Source organism: Sebastes fasciatus, chromosome 5 (assembly GCF_043250625.1).
Source record: "Sebastes fasciatus isolate fSebFas1 chromosome 5, fSebFas1.pri, whole genome shotgun sequence".
Taxonomy (NCBI): domain Eukaryota; kingdom Metazoa; phylum Chordata; class Actinopteri; order Perciformes; family Sebastidae; genus Sebastes; species Sebastes fasciatus.
This window is the reverse complement of record NC_133799.1, coordinates 17,972,663-17,988,959: the sequence shown is the minus strand read 5'-3', so window position 1 is coordinate 17,988,959 and position 16,297 is coordinate 17,972,663. Positions and strand designations below refer to the sequence as shown.

Below are 16,297 nucleotides of genomic sequence, written 5' to 3'. Positions count from 1 at the left end.
TTAAATAAAGGTTACATAAATAAAAAGAACCCTGTGCCTCTCTGCACTGCACATAACTGCACTGCGCATGCGCGGTAACGTCGACTGAACTGGCTCAGCACCGGCCTCCATTTTGCAGTAGATTTGCAACCAGCTGCCTCCTTTCGCAGCATTCAGTAAACAAAGTGCATTATATTCAGATACTATTTACAAGCTGAAGGGATACTTTCACGGACACAAACGATGGCTGACCCATCCGCAGAGGTTAAAGCTGCAGACAGCGCAGAGGTCCGCAGGCTGTCTGAGCTGAGAGTGATCGACCTGAAGGCCGAGCTGAAGAAACGAAACCTGGACACCACCGGAGTGAAGAGCGTGCTGTCAGAGCGGCTGAAGAAGGTCTGATGAACCGATCACCTGTTCAACAACTACACGCTGGATTTATATTAATACATGTTCTACAACAAAAACACTGTTTCGTTGCTCCGCGAGTAAACCTGTCAAGATAATGTCACGTTCAACCTGAAGCAACGCTAACTAACGTTAGCTAACGCTAACGCCAACGCTAGCTAACGCTAACGTTAGCTAACGTTAGCTAGCGTTAACTAGCTAACGTTAGCGTTAGTTAGCTAGCGTTAACGCTAACGTTAGTTAGAGACGAGGCCCGTTGACTAATGGACTGTGTGCTAACGCTAACGCTAGCTACGGTTAACGTTAGCTAGCGTTAACGCTAACGCTAGCTAACTGAAGCTAACGTTAGCTACAATTAATGCTAGTTAACTGTAGCTTCAGTTAACTAGCATTAATGCTAGTTAACTGAAGCTAACGTTAACTGTAGCTAACGTTAGCTTCAGTTAATGCTAGTTAGCTGTAGCTAACGTTAGCTACAGTTAATGCTAGTTAGCTGTAGCTAACGTTAGCTACAGTTAATGCTAGTTAGCTGTAGCTAACGTTAGCTACAGTTAATGCTAGTTAGCTGTAGCTAACGTTAGCTACAGTTAATGCTAGTTAGCTGTAGCTAACGTTAGCTACAGTTAATGCTAGTTAACTGTAGCTAACGTTAACTAGCATTAACTGTAGCTAACGTTAGCTACAGTTAATGCTAGTTAGCTGAAGCTAACGTTAACTAGCATTAACTGTAGTTAACTAGCATTAACAGTTAGCTACAGTTAACCGGAGCTAATGTTTGCGCCAACCCGCTAACTAACTAGCTGCTATCATTTTCGTGGCTTTTGACATATTTGACGTTTATTTTTTAACTCTATTAACTCCTTTTTATTTGTACAGTCTATTAAAGTGTTTGTATTTCCATAAACAGGCAATCGACGAAGAGGGTGGAAATCCTGATGACATTGTTGTCGCTCCGGATTCAACCCCAAAGAAACCTACTCCTAAACGGCCTTCCAAAGGTAAAGTCTGCATTTAATAATCCAAGTGGACACAGTTTAACTGATATTGTGAATGTCTGTACTATCTGACAAACAGTTTGCACCCCTTTCGTTTCTGTTAAAACGAAACGATATTGGAAAGTCCTCTGCTTGTCATTCCAGTGAGAACAGCATGCACAAAACCAGTTATTGTGTTTTTAACCATCACACCTGTGTTTAACCTGCAATGACATGTCAAAATCGCTGCTATGAAAAGGGCCTATTATGGAGGTAGGGTGGAAAACATCTAATGCAGTGCAATACCATAGGACCTTTTCACATTGCAGGGTAATCATCTAGGTGTAATTAATACAGTAACATTAATTATGGCCCTGTTACATTCAGGTGGGTGAATGCTGGCTCACTGTGACACACCTGAATATAACGGAACCATAATTATTTTGATAAATTACACCTGTGTTGACCCTGCTATGACATGTCAAACTGGCCACTGTGAAAAGGGCCTATTAAACAGCATCAAACAGAAAGTACAGCCTCAAATTATCATAACGACCTTCCAAAACAGTTTGAACAAAAACTACAACCTTCATGATGATGGTAGGACTTAGTTCAGGGCTGCCAGGTGTACCTAATAAACCGGCCTACTTCATGGATGTGTAACCTGAATATGGATTAAATAGTCCATTTTGATTACGAATTTCCTGTATATAAAGTTTATCTTACAGTTAACTTTCCCAGTTGTCTCCCACCAAACTGAAATGATTTTACTGTCAAATGAGTAGAGCAACTATTTATTTTCCATTTGCAAAAATGTATGGTGCACATTTCATATGGCACATCAGAGCGAGGAGTATTATTACTATGGGAGGATTGTCATTGTCTGCAACAAATGCTTTATTTTATGAATCTTAAAATGTCAAATTTTATTTGAGACTGTAACACCGGATTCACACCAGGCAGCGGCGGGGCAAAGTGCAGTCAATAATTAAATTTTTCTGTGGCCGGGAGGCGTATTCATGTCTTTCAGGCGGGAAGAGTTTTTTTTTTAACATAGGTCAACATGTAACAAGAATCATAGGATCTGTTTACCGATTGGCTGCGGGTCCTCTCTGGCCACAACTCGCCCCTAAAAGTTGGGGAGGCTGTGGCCAAAGTGTCCTTGAGCAAGTTACTTTACCCCAAATTGCTATATAAATGCAAGTCAATTTACCATTTAAAAGTTAAACTTTTCCCAACTTTTGTTGGCTGCACTTTGCCACAGAATCAAACAACTGCAGCTCGCTGAGCTTGGGAGAGGCCGCTGCAGCTTTTCATAGACATTGCGTGGCAGCTTGCCTTAGGCCGCACTTTGCTGCTGCCCTAGTTTGAATTTGCCGTGAAGCAGCTGTTTTATAAAGGCAATGGTAATTTGGAAAGTTGTAGTTGGTATTGAACTGTATTATGGTGTTAGGTGTACCAAATGTGCAAATTGTAGACACAGTCACAGAACCTTTTAAGACGCATAAATAGGACCTGTCACTTGTATTGTCCACCTCCTGTAAAATCTGACACACAACAATTTTCTTTGATATCTTTAAGACACCCAAATGAACAGTTGGTCTAAACTAAAGCATATTTTCTGTAGATACAAGGCCAGAGAATGATGAACCAGAGGACAGCACTATGGAGGAGGATTCCCACGATGGCAATGTGAGTTTGCTGAACTTATTTTCACATGTTTAATCACTACTGCAACTTGATGCTTTTGCAGAATTGGACGTCCTCCTTAAAGGTCACCTATTATGCAAAATGCACTTTTCCATGTCTTTTAAACATCAATATCTGTCCCCAGTGTGTCTACAGGCCACCATAGTATCATAAAAGACCATCCTCTCTCTTTTTCTCCTCCTCCGTTTGTCCGGAAATGGGTGCAGAAAAAAAATTCGCTTTTTTCCTTGTATCTTGACGTCATTAGGGAATGCAAGTCACGTGAGGGTTTCCTGGTCGAACCAGAGAGAACCTTCAGTAGCTGACCCCGGCCCACAGCGCGTCACTGTCTCTCCTCCTCAACCTAACTTGAGCAAAGTAGCTCCCTACAGTTAGTCTGCAAGAACCAGCAGAACAGGCTTCATGTACTCCCATCATCTAAATATAACATGTTCTTTCACAAAGGCTTTATGTAATTACACTGTTTAAACAGATGATATTTATATATTATATATATTTGATGTCATGCATGTAGCAGATTACAGGTAGTAAATAGTGACTTGTAAGCAACACAACACATTTCTGTTTCACAGTCAAACTTTATTTGAGTAGACAGATGACAATATTAATTATTCACAGCATTTGTAATCATCTCACCTGTTAGTTAGTTATGTTAACATGGTACAGGAGAAAGTCTTCAGCTCTGGTAAACTATGATAAGCTAAGCTCCGGTGGTCTGTAGTCATGGTAACACAGAGACAGCTACTACTGTAAATAATATACCATTACTCTGATCTTCCATACATTTATCTTTTAGCAGAAATAATGAACTGACTACTGTTTCACATCTTCTATTTTCCACCCTGATGGTCGCTGTGTTTACACACCGTGCCATAGCGGTAGCATGTAGCTAACCCGTTAGCATGTAGCTACATGCTAACGGGTTAGCTACATGCTACCGGGTTAGCTTTGTATCTCCATGTAAACAGAGCCATCTGCCCACAGCTGTCTGCTCTCCTCTGGGATGATTCTGTCGGTCATTTCTCACAGATGGATCTGTAAAGACAGACGTAAAACAGAGTGTATGTTTACGGTTTACAGAGTTGATGCATAAGGTAAACACTGAGCTAACTAACAGAGCTATAAACAGCATTATTTACCTGAGAGAAACCGTCAGGAAAACCTGGAATCTGGACTGCAGATGTTCATCATGTGTCGCCGATTTCTGATCAGATTCCTCCGGTAACGTGCGCTGGGTGAAGTTTCTGGTTTATAAACTTTAAAGTGGTTTATAAACTTTATTCTAGCTGCTATCTCTCCACTCGTCTCTCTCTCTCTAGAGAGAGAGAGAGAGAGAGAGCTTCTCCGGGAGGGAGGGGGAGGGTGACGCTGTTGTTGAGGACGTTTGATTGACAGAAAACGCTGACCAATCAGAGCAGAGTGGGAGGAGACAGAGGCTACAGACACAGAAATCAGCACTTTTGGAAATGGGCTGAAACAGGTTATAGAGACATGCTGGAATGCATGATCTGATTGTTTTTTTGAAAAAAAAACTTCAGAGACATGGTTTGGAGGTGTCTGAGACCTATAATAACTAGTTTAAATGGAGTATAATATGTGACCTTTAACGGCCGAGAATTTCTGGATATTGCTGTTGATTTTTTATTGCCGTCTTCAGCAAATTTCCTCTTTTCTTTTTCAGGAGGAGCCTCAGGATGACCAGGAGAACATGCAGGAAATGGACATCCTCGACATGAACATTCTGGACGAGACAGAGAACGACAACGGGATACCAGCCGAGGATGATGAGGACGACGCTGCGAATATTCACACTGACGAAGACGCGCTGTTGAACGAAGAACATGACAAAGACGAGGACGCTCTGTTGGATGAAGAACATGACAACAAGACTTGCGAGTCAGAAGATGAAGCAAGAGCTCCAGAGGTGAGAAAATAGACTAGGAACTTGTCTTCTAATTTTAATCTTTTATCTGTCTGGCATTTCTTAATGTGACTGCATTTGTATCTATTTAAACAGATGGACGAGTCTGAGGTGTCAGATAAGACTGAAAATATGACGAGCTCATCAATCAATACAGTATGTTCTCTCACAAGTACTTAAAGCATGTGAAGGTAAAACAAAGTGTCACAGTCATTAAGACTTCTTTTCTTTTCTTTTAGGCTCAGGATCAGGATCCAGATGCAGATGACGTGAAAGAAGAAACAGGTACTGTACAAAATGGTTTATAAAAAGGTGGTGGTATCTTTTTACAGTGTTGAGCTTGGAATGCAAACACTTTGTTTAGTTTCAGCCAGGAAGAGAGACTGGAAGCCCGAAGGGAATTGCTGGTTTTGTGTTGAAATTTGGTTAACCATAATTAAAAATTTCACTGGTAAATATTGATCAAGTTACCAGTTATGCTCTTGCAGTAGTAAAATGACAGTGGTTAACAATTTGATGCACATTGACAGCAATTCAGTTTCACGGTCAGGGAGGTGTGAGCTGTTGCAGGTGATTGCAGTGTTTCTAGGTTGCCACATGAAGAACAAGACAAAGAAGATCCATCAAGACTCATCAAGTATTACAACTTTTTAAGGACACTGACTCAGAAAATCAGCTGGATATGAAATTGCTGGACTTGAGGTGAAATTGTGGTCATCATCACTAATGGACACTGGAAAGTCAAAGGCTGAAAGAAGAAGGTGGACTTCACTGCAGCGAGGATTCGCTGCTGCACTGCTGATCTTGTGGCTCTCTTCAGCACTGAACTCTTTGTCTGCTTTGGATCAGGTGAACACAGTGAAGTGGTTCAACTTGAAAAATGAGCCAAAGTGTTAGTCGCACTAGTGGCTTAGTGGTCCTCCAGCCTTTGGGTTCTCTTCCAGTCTCTCGTTAGGGTCTACTTCATCGTTTTAATACATAGTTCTAAGAGCACAGGCCAGTGGTCATGACGTTCCTAATCCAGGCCTTGCCAGTTCCTCGTTAACCATTGCTGTGTTTCAGAAGTGATTAAACTCTGTGCCATTCTATTCCTGTTAAATCCGTAGAAAATGACAAAGTAGCCGGGTCTTGTTTATCTGAGCCACTTAACGAAGATCACCACCAGAGCCACGAGACGAGCCCTGAAGAAGAGCAAGCCGCCGCCACCGCCGGAGGGGAAGACAATGTGTCCGACACCGGCGACAAGTCCGACAAGGCCGCCGCCTCTGGAGACGTGGAGAGCGACCGGGATGTTGTGGAGACCGACGCCAAAGAGGTTGGGGATGCACCGAACGCCCCAGAAGAGACATTAGACGCTGAAAACATAAGCTCGCAGGCTGTTAGTGTAAGCGAACAGGGCGCTGTGGGTGAAACTGTTGATTCAGAATTGGGGTCTAAGAAGGGTGAGGAGGATGAGAAGACAGAAGAGAAAGCTGCTGCGGATTCAGCGTCCACAGTGAAAGAGTCCTCTTCTGTAGAGGGCGATGATCAGAAAAAGAGGTTTGTTGCTTTCTGTCTACTAGAAACCAAAATGGCTATCTCTGTTGCATTGGCTCCTTTGTGCTAGCAAAATTTGGATGCTCTTTTGGAGGTAAAATCGTTCTGTGCATTTGTCTGTTTTCATTTGTCATTCTTTACACTCACCTATCCCACTTTATTACCCATTAACGCGTATTGGGATTGCAATGGGGTGTAGTTCCATTTATTCACTGTTAAATCGCTGCACTATGGTACATGATGGGCTGATCGCTGTCAGTTATGTATTATACCATAAAACACATAAGTATATACATCTGTATGAGAAGAGATGCCAGGTGTCCCCACTGCTGTACGTTTATTGCTTTTTATCTTTGTCTCTAGCTCTGAGGAGAAAGATGGCAAGACTGAGTCAAAAGATGAAAAGGGTGAGGGAATCAAGTGTTTTTTTTCTGTTCTGGTCTTTCAAATTGAGTGGATATATGCTCATTAATTTATTATATAATTGTGTGTAGCTGCTGGAAGTGCTGCAGCAAGCAGTAGCAAGAATCTGTGGGTCAGTGGTCTCTCTTCCACTACTAGAGCAACTGATCTGAAGACGCTCTTCAGCAAATATGGCAAGGTTAGTCTATAGAAACTATCCCTCACCGTTATCAACAGACCTAGAAATTACAGATCACTTCTATTTGATCTAAAATTGAGGATTTCATTTTTTGTTTTTCTCCCAATTCCCTGGTCATCTCAGGTTGTTGGAGCCAAGGTGGTGACCAACGCCAAGAGCCCTGGGGCTCGCTGCTATGGTTTTGTCACCATGTCTTCCACAGAGGAGGCCACCAAGTGCATCAGCCACCTTCACAGGACTGAGCTGCATGGCAGGATGATCTCTGTGGAGCGGGTGAGTGTCGGAGGAAGATTTTTGCGTCATCGTAGTGCGTCCATTCATTGGATCTCCAATAACTGTGGTCCCACCCAGACAAACACATTATGCATCTGAGTGAATCTGTTATTCAATTTAAGTTTGAGTTCTGTCAGGTGTAATGGGAGGGGAAAAAAAGTAGAAAGTTTTGCTAACCTGATGGAGACGTTCCTAATTCATGTTTCCCACAGGTTTTTATGAGAGTGGTTGGTAGACCTCAGACCCTCTAGAGGGGACCCGTGGGCATGCTCCCCCGAAAGAAAACTTTGTACATTTTAAAGTTAAATGCATCAATCTGGTGAACTTTAAGAGCAAAATTAAGAGGCTAGATCTATGAAGAACGTTATCTTGTAAACAGTTCTGTGCTCTAGCAGTAGTGGAATGTAAGTAAGTACATGTAGGCTACTCAAGTAGCCTACATGTACATAAGTATATTTTGATGCTAATACGTTGTGCTGTTACTTAAGGAACATTTTGAATGCAGGAGTTTCCCTTGTAAGAGTATTTTTACACTATGGTATTACTACTTTTACTTAAGTAAAAGACCTGAGTGCTTCTTCCACCACTGTGCTCTCATAAACAATTTAATCAAACACCGCCACAGTCGAGGTAATTAATGGGAAACGCTGCTAATTACACTTGACATGTAGGCTTAAGTATTATCATTATAAAAGCATGCGTTGCCTAAAGCAATAAATAATTAAAATGAGACCAGATGAAGAAAACAAAGCCTAAAGGGTTATTTCCATTACAGTTATTGTAAACTTTAGGGTATGTCTCCAAAACACCTGGCAAAGATTTACAGAAGTGGAAAATAGAAGGTGCGGTAAAACAAAGCAATTGTTACATTTGATAATGTATAATTTTGTTAAATTAGAATTTCCTTTGGGACAAAAATAACTTCAGATGTGGTGATGGTGTTATTGTTCATTTTCATTGTATGATATGATCAGTGTGAAATGTAATTTGTTCATTCAGCTTTTGTGAATAAACACCTTCCTGTTTAAACATTTTAGGCTAAAAATGAGCCTGCGGGGAAAAAGCCAGCAGACAAGAATGACCCCAAGAAGTCTGGCAATGACCGGAGACACTCGTCTGACTCAAAGTAAGACTGCTTACAAGCTGCTGCATGTTTGAGTTTAGTCTCTTACTAAAAATGCCCCGCCGGCTCGCTATTTTGGTCCTGTGTGCTTTTAAATATCATGGGTGCATACATATTTAGCATGGCATGCCCCAGTGGTAACCTACAACCGCTGCAGTTGGAGCCCCTGAGTGTGGATAAGCTATCAGCTACTGTATATGAGAGAAAAGTAAACCATTCATTAAAATGTTTGTTGATACAGCACTAATAGAGCTCACACTGTTCGTATTTTCTGTAGATCTGATGGAAAGGATGAGAAGTCTGAGGGAGAAGGGAAAGATGGCAAAGGTGAGAAATATGGGATAATTTCCAGCTTGTACTTATCAAGAAAATACTCCTCTCCAAAACATTTTCTTATATTTTTGACAATATCAATTGTTTTTGTTTGATAGGGCGAAATGAGAGGACTGTAGTTATGGACAAGTCCAAAGGAGAGCCTGTCATCAGCGTCAAAACCAAAAGCAAAGAACGAGTAAGTAAACAAAAGCTTCTAACTGCCACTTAAGATGCCACTTAAATAAAGCGTGGTCTGCTAGATGCCAGCGTACAAGGTTACTATTAATATGGAGGTTACATCAACACTACTTGTCATTCAAATCTGCAGGCCAGATTCTATTTTGACCTCCAGATACTCTTCCCTAACGTTTTCTTTCCTTCTCTCCCTTCTCCAGAGCTCTAAGAGTCGGGACCGCAAGTCACCCAGTAAGGAGAAGAAAGAAATCCTGTCGTTTGACCAGATCAAGGAGCAGAGAGAGAGGGAGAGACAGAGACAACGAGAGAGGGAGATCAGAGAGGTGGAGAGACGCAGATTCACGTAAGGATCGTTGAATCTGACCCCACCATAGGGCTTAATAAAACACAATTAAGTATTAATAAAGATCTTGAATTAGTTTGTGAAGGCCCATAGGAAATATCTTTTTACAACACTGATATGTCTGTTTCTGTAAAATTTAAAAGAATGCTCTAGTTCCTTGCTGAAGGCTGAAGAAATGATCTTTGTAGCAGTTTGTACAGTATGATTTTACACTGAACACTGTTCACCTATAGTAACAACATACACTTCCAATACAGAGAGATTGATCTTTGTCATCTTCTTTTAGCGACCGGGACCGTGGCGACCGGGACAACCGCCCGGACCGCGAGCGCGAGCGAATCCGTCTGTTCCGAGAGAAAGAGGAGAGGAAACACTTGATCCGGAAGAGAAACTTTCTCGAGGTACTGTCAGTATTTCTAACGGGGGATTTCTTTCTGTCACTGCATTGCTGTTGATGTTACTGCCCACATGATTTCCTTCATTAGATTTTCTCTGGTGCAAATCTTAGCCTGTTGAATACAGAAATAGAAATATGTTTATAAATACTTTTGCTCCCACATATCAATTTGTCAATTATCTCATAGTCTGCTTTATTTTCTCATGAGTTCTGCGTTGACGTTAATCTCACTAATGTTTTGACTCCCAGGCTGAGAAGCAGCGCCTTGATGCGGACCGTATGGAGCGTCAGTTCCTGGAGCGGGAAAGGCTACGTATAGAGTACGAGAGGCGGCGCGAGCAGGAGAGGATCATGAGGGAGCGCGATGAGCTGCGACGGCAGCAGGAGCAGCTGCGTTGCGAACAGGACCGCCGCCCCGTTAAGAGGCCTTATGACATTGATGGCAGGTAAATAATAACGGACCTAGTGTAGTGATGATTGATAAATGGATTTATTGCTTTGCAGAGGTTCATTTCAGTTGGCCTCTCAATTATTAGAATATAACCTATCTTATTTTATTAAAGTGCTAAAGATCTTGAGTCTTTTTTAAGTAAAAGCCTGCTAAATAGAATCAGAACAACACAAGATATTAGCAATAATAAAGGTGAGAGCTTCTGTACAGTATGTGCTGTGTATATATATCAGATGGATACAGAGCAGCTCAGTGGATGAACATCATTCTGGATGTCGTTGCCTGCTCCTCTTTTAGGAAAGATGACTGGCCTGATAAGCGCATGGCCCTTGATGACCGTTACAGCCGTTCAGACTTCAACCGTCAGGAGCGTTATCAGGACTTTGACCACAGAGAGGGCCGGGGCCGCTACCAAGACGACTTGATGATGGACAGGCGGGACAACACTCGTAGCGTTGCTGCAGACAGAGATGGTCAGGTAAGAGGCGCTGACCCTCGTCTCTCACTAAAGTTAAGATGCAACTCCTGCACATTATAAGGTGAAAGCATACAGTACATCCTTAGAATGGGAAGAATCAAGTAGGTCTCTGATGTCTACCAGTGAACATGGAAAGGAGAAATGCTCATTCGGTTGCCACATTCATACCGTGACACTATGAATGTTTGCAGTAAATGTGTAGCAGTGCAGATATAATGGATAAATTCTAACTGTGTTGTGTCTCTTGTTTCAGCACTTCTCAGACCGGTCAGACAGACATGGCAGAGAGGGCCGAGACTCCTGGAGCGGAGGCTATGACAAGCGTGTCAACTCCAGGTAAGACTGCCTTCAGTTCAGGCCATTATGAAAACTTAAATAGTGTCCAGTGCTGACATTTATCCTGAAGGAAGGGAAAACATGTACAAAATATTTTTCCTTTTTTCCTTTTAGGGAAGGAGGTCGAGACTGGGACTCCAGCCGGAAGGTAGATGGTGAGAGAACATGGCAAGGTACTCATACTTGTCCTTTTATTTTGTGTGTAATGATTGTAATGCTAGTTACACCAACTGCTTTCATGATACTAGGGGTGGGAATCACCAGAGGCCCCACGATACCATATTATCACGATACCATATTATCACGATACTTAAGTCATGATTTGATCTTATTGCGATTTTAAACATTTTGTGATATGCTGAGCATTACAAGATATATTGCAACATATTGTGATTATTTCAACTGCACATTTTGCAGTTTGTCAACATCATTTTACCTAATAAGATACAGTTTTCACTCTGTTCTTCTCAGAGTTTTCATTCACTTTTTTTAACATGACATGGTTGGTACCAATCGATTCCTTAGTTTTTTCTAGTTTCATATGGTACCAGTATCTTCACTCCAGCTTTAAGACTGAGCCCACTACAACCTCTGAAAGACAGAATAGCAGTTACCCTCATTTGATACAGTGATGTACATTTTGAAGTAAAGTAGTTTTGCCTTCTGAGGATTGGAGTGGCAGATGGCACAATTATAGTAGCAGGCTGAAGGAAAATGGTGCAACATGTCCTGAAACTAGTTTGCATCCCAATTAATGACAATCTAGACATATAAATACTCTAGTCTACGTATCTGATGTTTCGCTTTTTTGCTCCAGGTAGAGACGGTGCCATCCCAGGCCAGAGCCACATGGCACGTGGAGGATTGGCAAGGTGAGTCGTGAATATCAGCTGGATTTATGCGTCATTTTTTAACTTCAGCTCACAGGAGCAGCCAGCTCTATTTGTTAGAACAGTATCGATCATTGTGTCTCTGTGTGTGTTTGTCTTTACAGCAGCCGTGGAAGCTTCATGAACACGGGAACGTCTCAGTCCCTGTCTGGAGCTCTGAACAGACAGAACCAGCTGATGCAGGGCAGCGGGCTGCAGGGCGGAGCTTTTGGCCGACGCTACTGATGTCTGTCTGAAGACAATACTAGGAACGTTTCAGGAGGTCATATCAAGAAGGATGTGATGTGACCATCTTGTTTTGTAAATTTTTTAAAACCAGGAATTCTTTTTTGACACAATTCCAATCCATTTTTGACGGAGACGTTTATTTTTCTGGTCGCTTCTCCCTTTTTGTTTTGTTGTGTGCGTGATGTAGTGATCTCCTGCCTTGTATTTATCATCCAGTCAAACCTCCACCTTGTTTGTAGAACACTACTGTCTGCTTGCCAAGAATGTGTTGTATATGCAGGTCGGCCTGTGGCGGAGAGTCACGTCAGAGCTCCGTGTTGTGATGTTTTCTAGACACCTGGGTCGATGGACCTAACCTCACCAGTCTTCTCTCTGTATCCCAGTTTGTGTCTGAAGCATTGGGTGGAAGTTTTCCATTCTCGATAAATGAGCCTGCGTTGCAATTAATTTGTTCATAGCTTGCGGCTCCTTTTTTGACTTCATTCTTTTTAAAACACAGATGTTTGGTGAAGTTTTGCTGCTGAGTAACATGTTTTTAAAGTAAACCTCACATTCAGATTATCCATGCTGGTTAGACTTCTTTTAATACTTCAATTTGTGCTTTTTTTTTTTTGTTGTATTTCATTAGTGTGCTTGTTGGATAAAGGCAATAAATGCCCCAGGAGTCTGACTGTGCTCACAATCTATTGATTAAGATCTGTTATAAAATCTAAATCTAAAATTTAATGTATGATGTTTCAGCCTATGTCTTCTGTAACTCAAATGTGTTTTTTGGGGGGATTTTTTTTCATAAAAGTGTTATATAATTAGTTTAGTCCTTCTGTTTGGTTCATTTTAATGCCATGTTCTGGTCAGTGTCACAATATCAGCTGCTGGTGTCTAATGGAGCTCAGTTGTAAAATTCACAGAGTGAAATTGCCTCCATCAATAAAAGATTTTTCATCTTTTTGCAGTGGTGCTACGGAAACAAACGCTCCCTGACTGTTATTTTAAATTACCTAAACAATTTTGTCAAAATTAAATTGCAGGGGCTCACAAGAGGGCACAATAAACACACTTAAGCTGGCATGACTCATCGAAGCAACTATTTAATTTTCAACCCTTCCAGTAGAGCTTTTTCATGTACTATAGAAGTGCAGTATATAAGTTGGACTCTAATTGGCTCCAGCACTAAACCCTTTTGACTCTCAAATCATCGATGAGTCGACCCTCTCAGTGCTTTATTGGTGGGAGGGATACAAGAATAATATTCAAGTGAGGGGAAACATGGATGCGATATCGACGCCCACACAGTCCTGAGCAGAGGTATAATCGGCCAGATCAACTGAAAACACCTGTGTGGGTGTTCAGAGGCTTGAAATTGGTACACGCATGTCAACTCAAACTGTTTATACTATGGAAACTCACTAAATCCTGTTTGAGGAGTGCCAAACATGGCTCCAGTGAGATTTGGGAATGCTCTGGAAACATTGATTTGTTTGATAATAAAAAGGATCCCGCATTAAAGATGTAATAAAATTTTAACTTGGTGCAACACCATATTAATTTCAGGAAGTGGTTGAAGCAAAATGAAAATGTCACTTGTAAAACCGGCAGCAAAAGCAGAATTCAGTTACTCAAAAACTCACAAGCTAACCAGTTGCATTAAAATGGAATTACCACAAAACTAGACACATTCAGCAGGTCTGAGATCCCATGTACACCTCACAATAATCACACTTTAGTTGAAAGGAGTAGCAATGGCTTGGGATGAGACGCTACTGTGTACAGTGTGTTTCAAACATGGTTAATAGTGTCCAAGATGAGTATATCCGCTGACTATAATGGAATTCATCCACATAACAGCGTGTCTCCCTCTAACTTAACTAATATAATAATGAAACCACCAAATTGTTATAAATCTGTTATCTCTTCCAGTACCACATGCAGCGGGCATCTGCACTCAGAGTGCTGCTCTGGTGCCCTGAAACTTTTCCCAAATGGCCGAGGGAGAATTAGTCAACTCGATGTACTGTATTTCACATCATGACTTGTAGACCTCCAGCCTAGACTGCAGAAATGAGGTGAGAAGCCAGTGGCAGCAAAAGCAAACCCAGTGGGAGGTCTGGTTGGAGTCCAATAGTCTGTCATCTCCTGACAGTCACCTCAGAGTTGCATTCTCATTGCAGAATAGCACAATGTCCAGGACATGACAGGAGAATGTGCTCTTGACTGATGCCATTTTGACCTCTGTACTTCACACTCATATAGGTTTTTAAAGCTCCTTCTTCCTCTAACTTCCTTGGTTCTTATCTATTACTGGATCCAAGTTCCTTTTCTACTAACCGAGTTCCTCTCTTCTCACAGATACTTTCCTCTTTCAGTACTCTACAGCTCATGTGTCATGAAGCGCAAATGATGACTCATAATGTATGTATACAGTGGTGTAGTGGTCATGAGGTGGGTGTACTACTAGGTAGATGGGTCGTAGGTTACCGAGGAGGAAGTGGATTTATTCTCCTATATATTCCAGTGGCTTTTTGGCTGATAGGTGGGTATACTGTAAACCACCAGAAAAAGAGGTGGGTATACCCCGTATACCTGCGTATACCCTCCACTGCGCCACAGTATGTATGCAGTATGAAGTACTCAACAGCAGGCTGTAAACTTTGGGGTGTTAATTTAAGCCTCACATTAAATCCACATTTTATTAAACAGTGAAAATGTGCCGGTAGTTGAATGCTATTGCTGCATATTTTATATATTTATGTATTTTGCAGTTGCATCGAATGGTGTGAACAAACTTTTAGGCCGCAAAGGAGGTCTACACATTTTTAGTCTCCAAATTTATTTCTCTTTTCAAGGAAACATTTGTATCTATAAGATCTTCCTCAGGCAAAATTGATAAGAGACAAACAGGCCTTTCTGGTAGAGGCAGTAATCAACTCTAATCATGATCACCTGCTGGCCACCAGCATCATTAAACCCTTGAATCTAAAATCATCCCAACTTTCCTCTGTCGTTTTCTTTTTGTCCACTAGAGGGTGCTATATAACCATAAATAGAAGCCAGATCTGGTCATTTCTATTTATACTTTAGTCATTAAGATGTTAAGATGTTATTATGCTTATTAATTGACACTGCAGAATCAGCTGAAATACCAACATTTACATTACAAGCAACCGTGAGGACCGAGGGTTGCAGTCACTGCATACACAGGCTACACTACATGCATTTGTGGAAGTTGTACTCAAATCCTTTACTTAAGTAAATGTAGAAATATCACAGTCTAAAAATACTCCATTACAAGTAAAAGTCCTGAATGTAAAATGTTACTTAATTAGAAGTACAGAAGTAGTTTCAGATAGTTATATTTAAAATATCAGAAGTAGAAGTACTCATTATGCAGAATGGCTTCTCGAACAGTGTTATATTATTATAGAATATTGTACTTTTCATATTTCAAACGAATGCATGTAAGAGCATTTTATGCTACTGGTAGATCAGTAGTATAGTGATGTTTTTATATGTAAAAAGTAATTATAAGTGTCAAAGAAATGTAGTGGAGTAAAAAGTACAATATTAGTAGAATAAAGTATGAAGTATAAAGTAGAATAAGATTGAAATACTCAAGTCAAAGTATGTCAAAATAGTACTTCAGTACATTCCTTGAGTAAATGTACTTTGTAACATTCCACCACTGAGTAGATGTGACAATAACTCTTGTACCCATGTGGACGTGGATGGCAGCAGCAGTGCTACGTGGGGAACAAAAGGAGACAGAAGATAAGGCATATAGAGGACATGACTTATGGGTGAGAGGATGTTGGGGATAAAATAAGGACATGTATACCGAGACTGCAAATAGTCCACCAGATGTAGAACGAGCAGCTTAAATCAACATGACTATACGGCCTCTGGGGAGAGGAGGAGCACACGGGATCTGAGCTAGAGGAGGTCACAGACACTTCACCTGCACACACACACACACACACACACACACACACACACACACACACACACACACTGAAGGTCGGCGTCACCCCCGTGCTGTGCAACATCGCTGACCCTGGCCTCTGGAATGTGTGTTTATTTTCTCAGTCGGTCCTGATGAGTCGTCTGACTGTGTCCTCCATGTTTCTGTGGCTGTTATGTCTCAA

The 16,297-nt window shown here is 41.4% G+C and overlaps 1 protein-coding gene across 4 annotated transcripts; it reads left to right on the top strand.

Annotated features, from left to right (window-relative positions):
• Nucleotides 1–58: 58 nt before the first annotated feature.
• safb (scaffold attachment factor B) lies at nt 59–13,129 on the top strand. 4 transcript variants are annotated; one of them, XM_074635439.1, is made up of 21 exons: nt 59–375; nt 1,295–1,385; nt 2,989–3,053; nt 4,753–4,995; nt 5,089–5,148; nt 5,238–5,277; nt 6,099–6,531; nt 6,892–6,935; nt 7,023–7,129; nt 7,253–7,402; nt 8,440–8,528; nt 8,803–8,852; nt 8,957–9,036; nt 9,236–9,378; nt 9,665–9,779; nt 10,025–10,221; nt 10,524–10,704; nt 10,958–11,040; nt 11,155–11,213; nt 11,858–11,912; nt 12,035–13,129. In XM_074635439.1, the coding sequence occupies exons 1-21, from the start codon at nt 223–225 to the stop codon at nt 12,153–12,155; spliced, it is 2,559 nt and encodes an 852-aa protein (XP_074491540.1). In that variant the 5' UTR covers nt 59–222; the 3' UTR covers nt 12,156–13,129. The 4 variants fall into 4 exon arrangements, with proteins under 4 accessions (XP_074491540.1, XP_074491543.1, XP_074491541.1 ...); XM_074635442.1 differs by having other exon boundaries at nt 79–375; nt 11,155–11,195; nt 12,038–13,129; XM_074635440.1 differs by having other exon boundaries at nt 79–375; nt 12,038–13,129.
• The last annotated feature ends 3,168 nt before the right edge of the window (nt 13,130–16,297 follow it).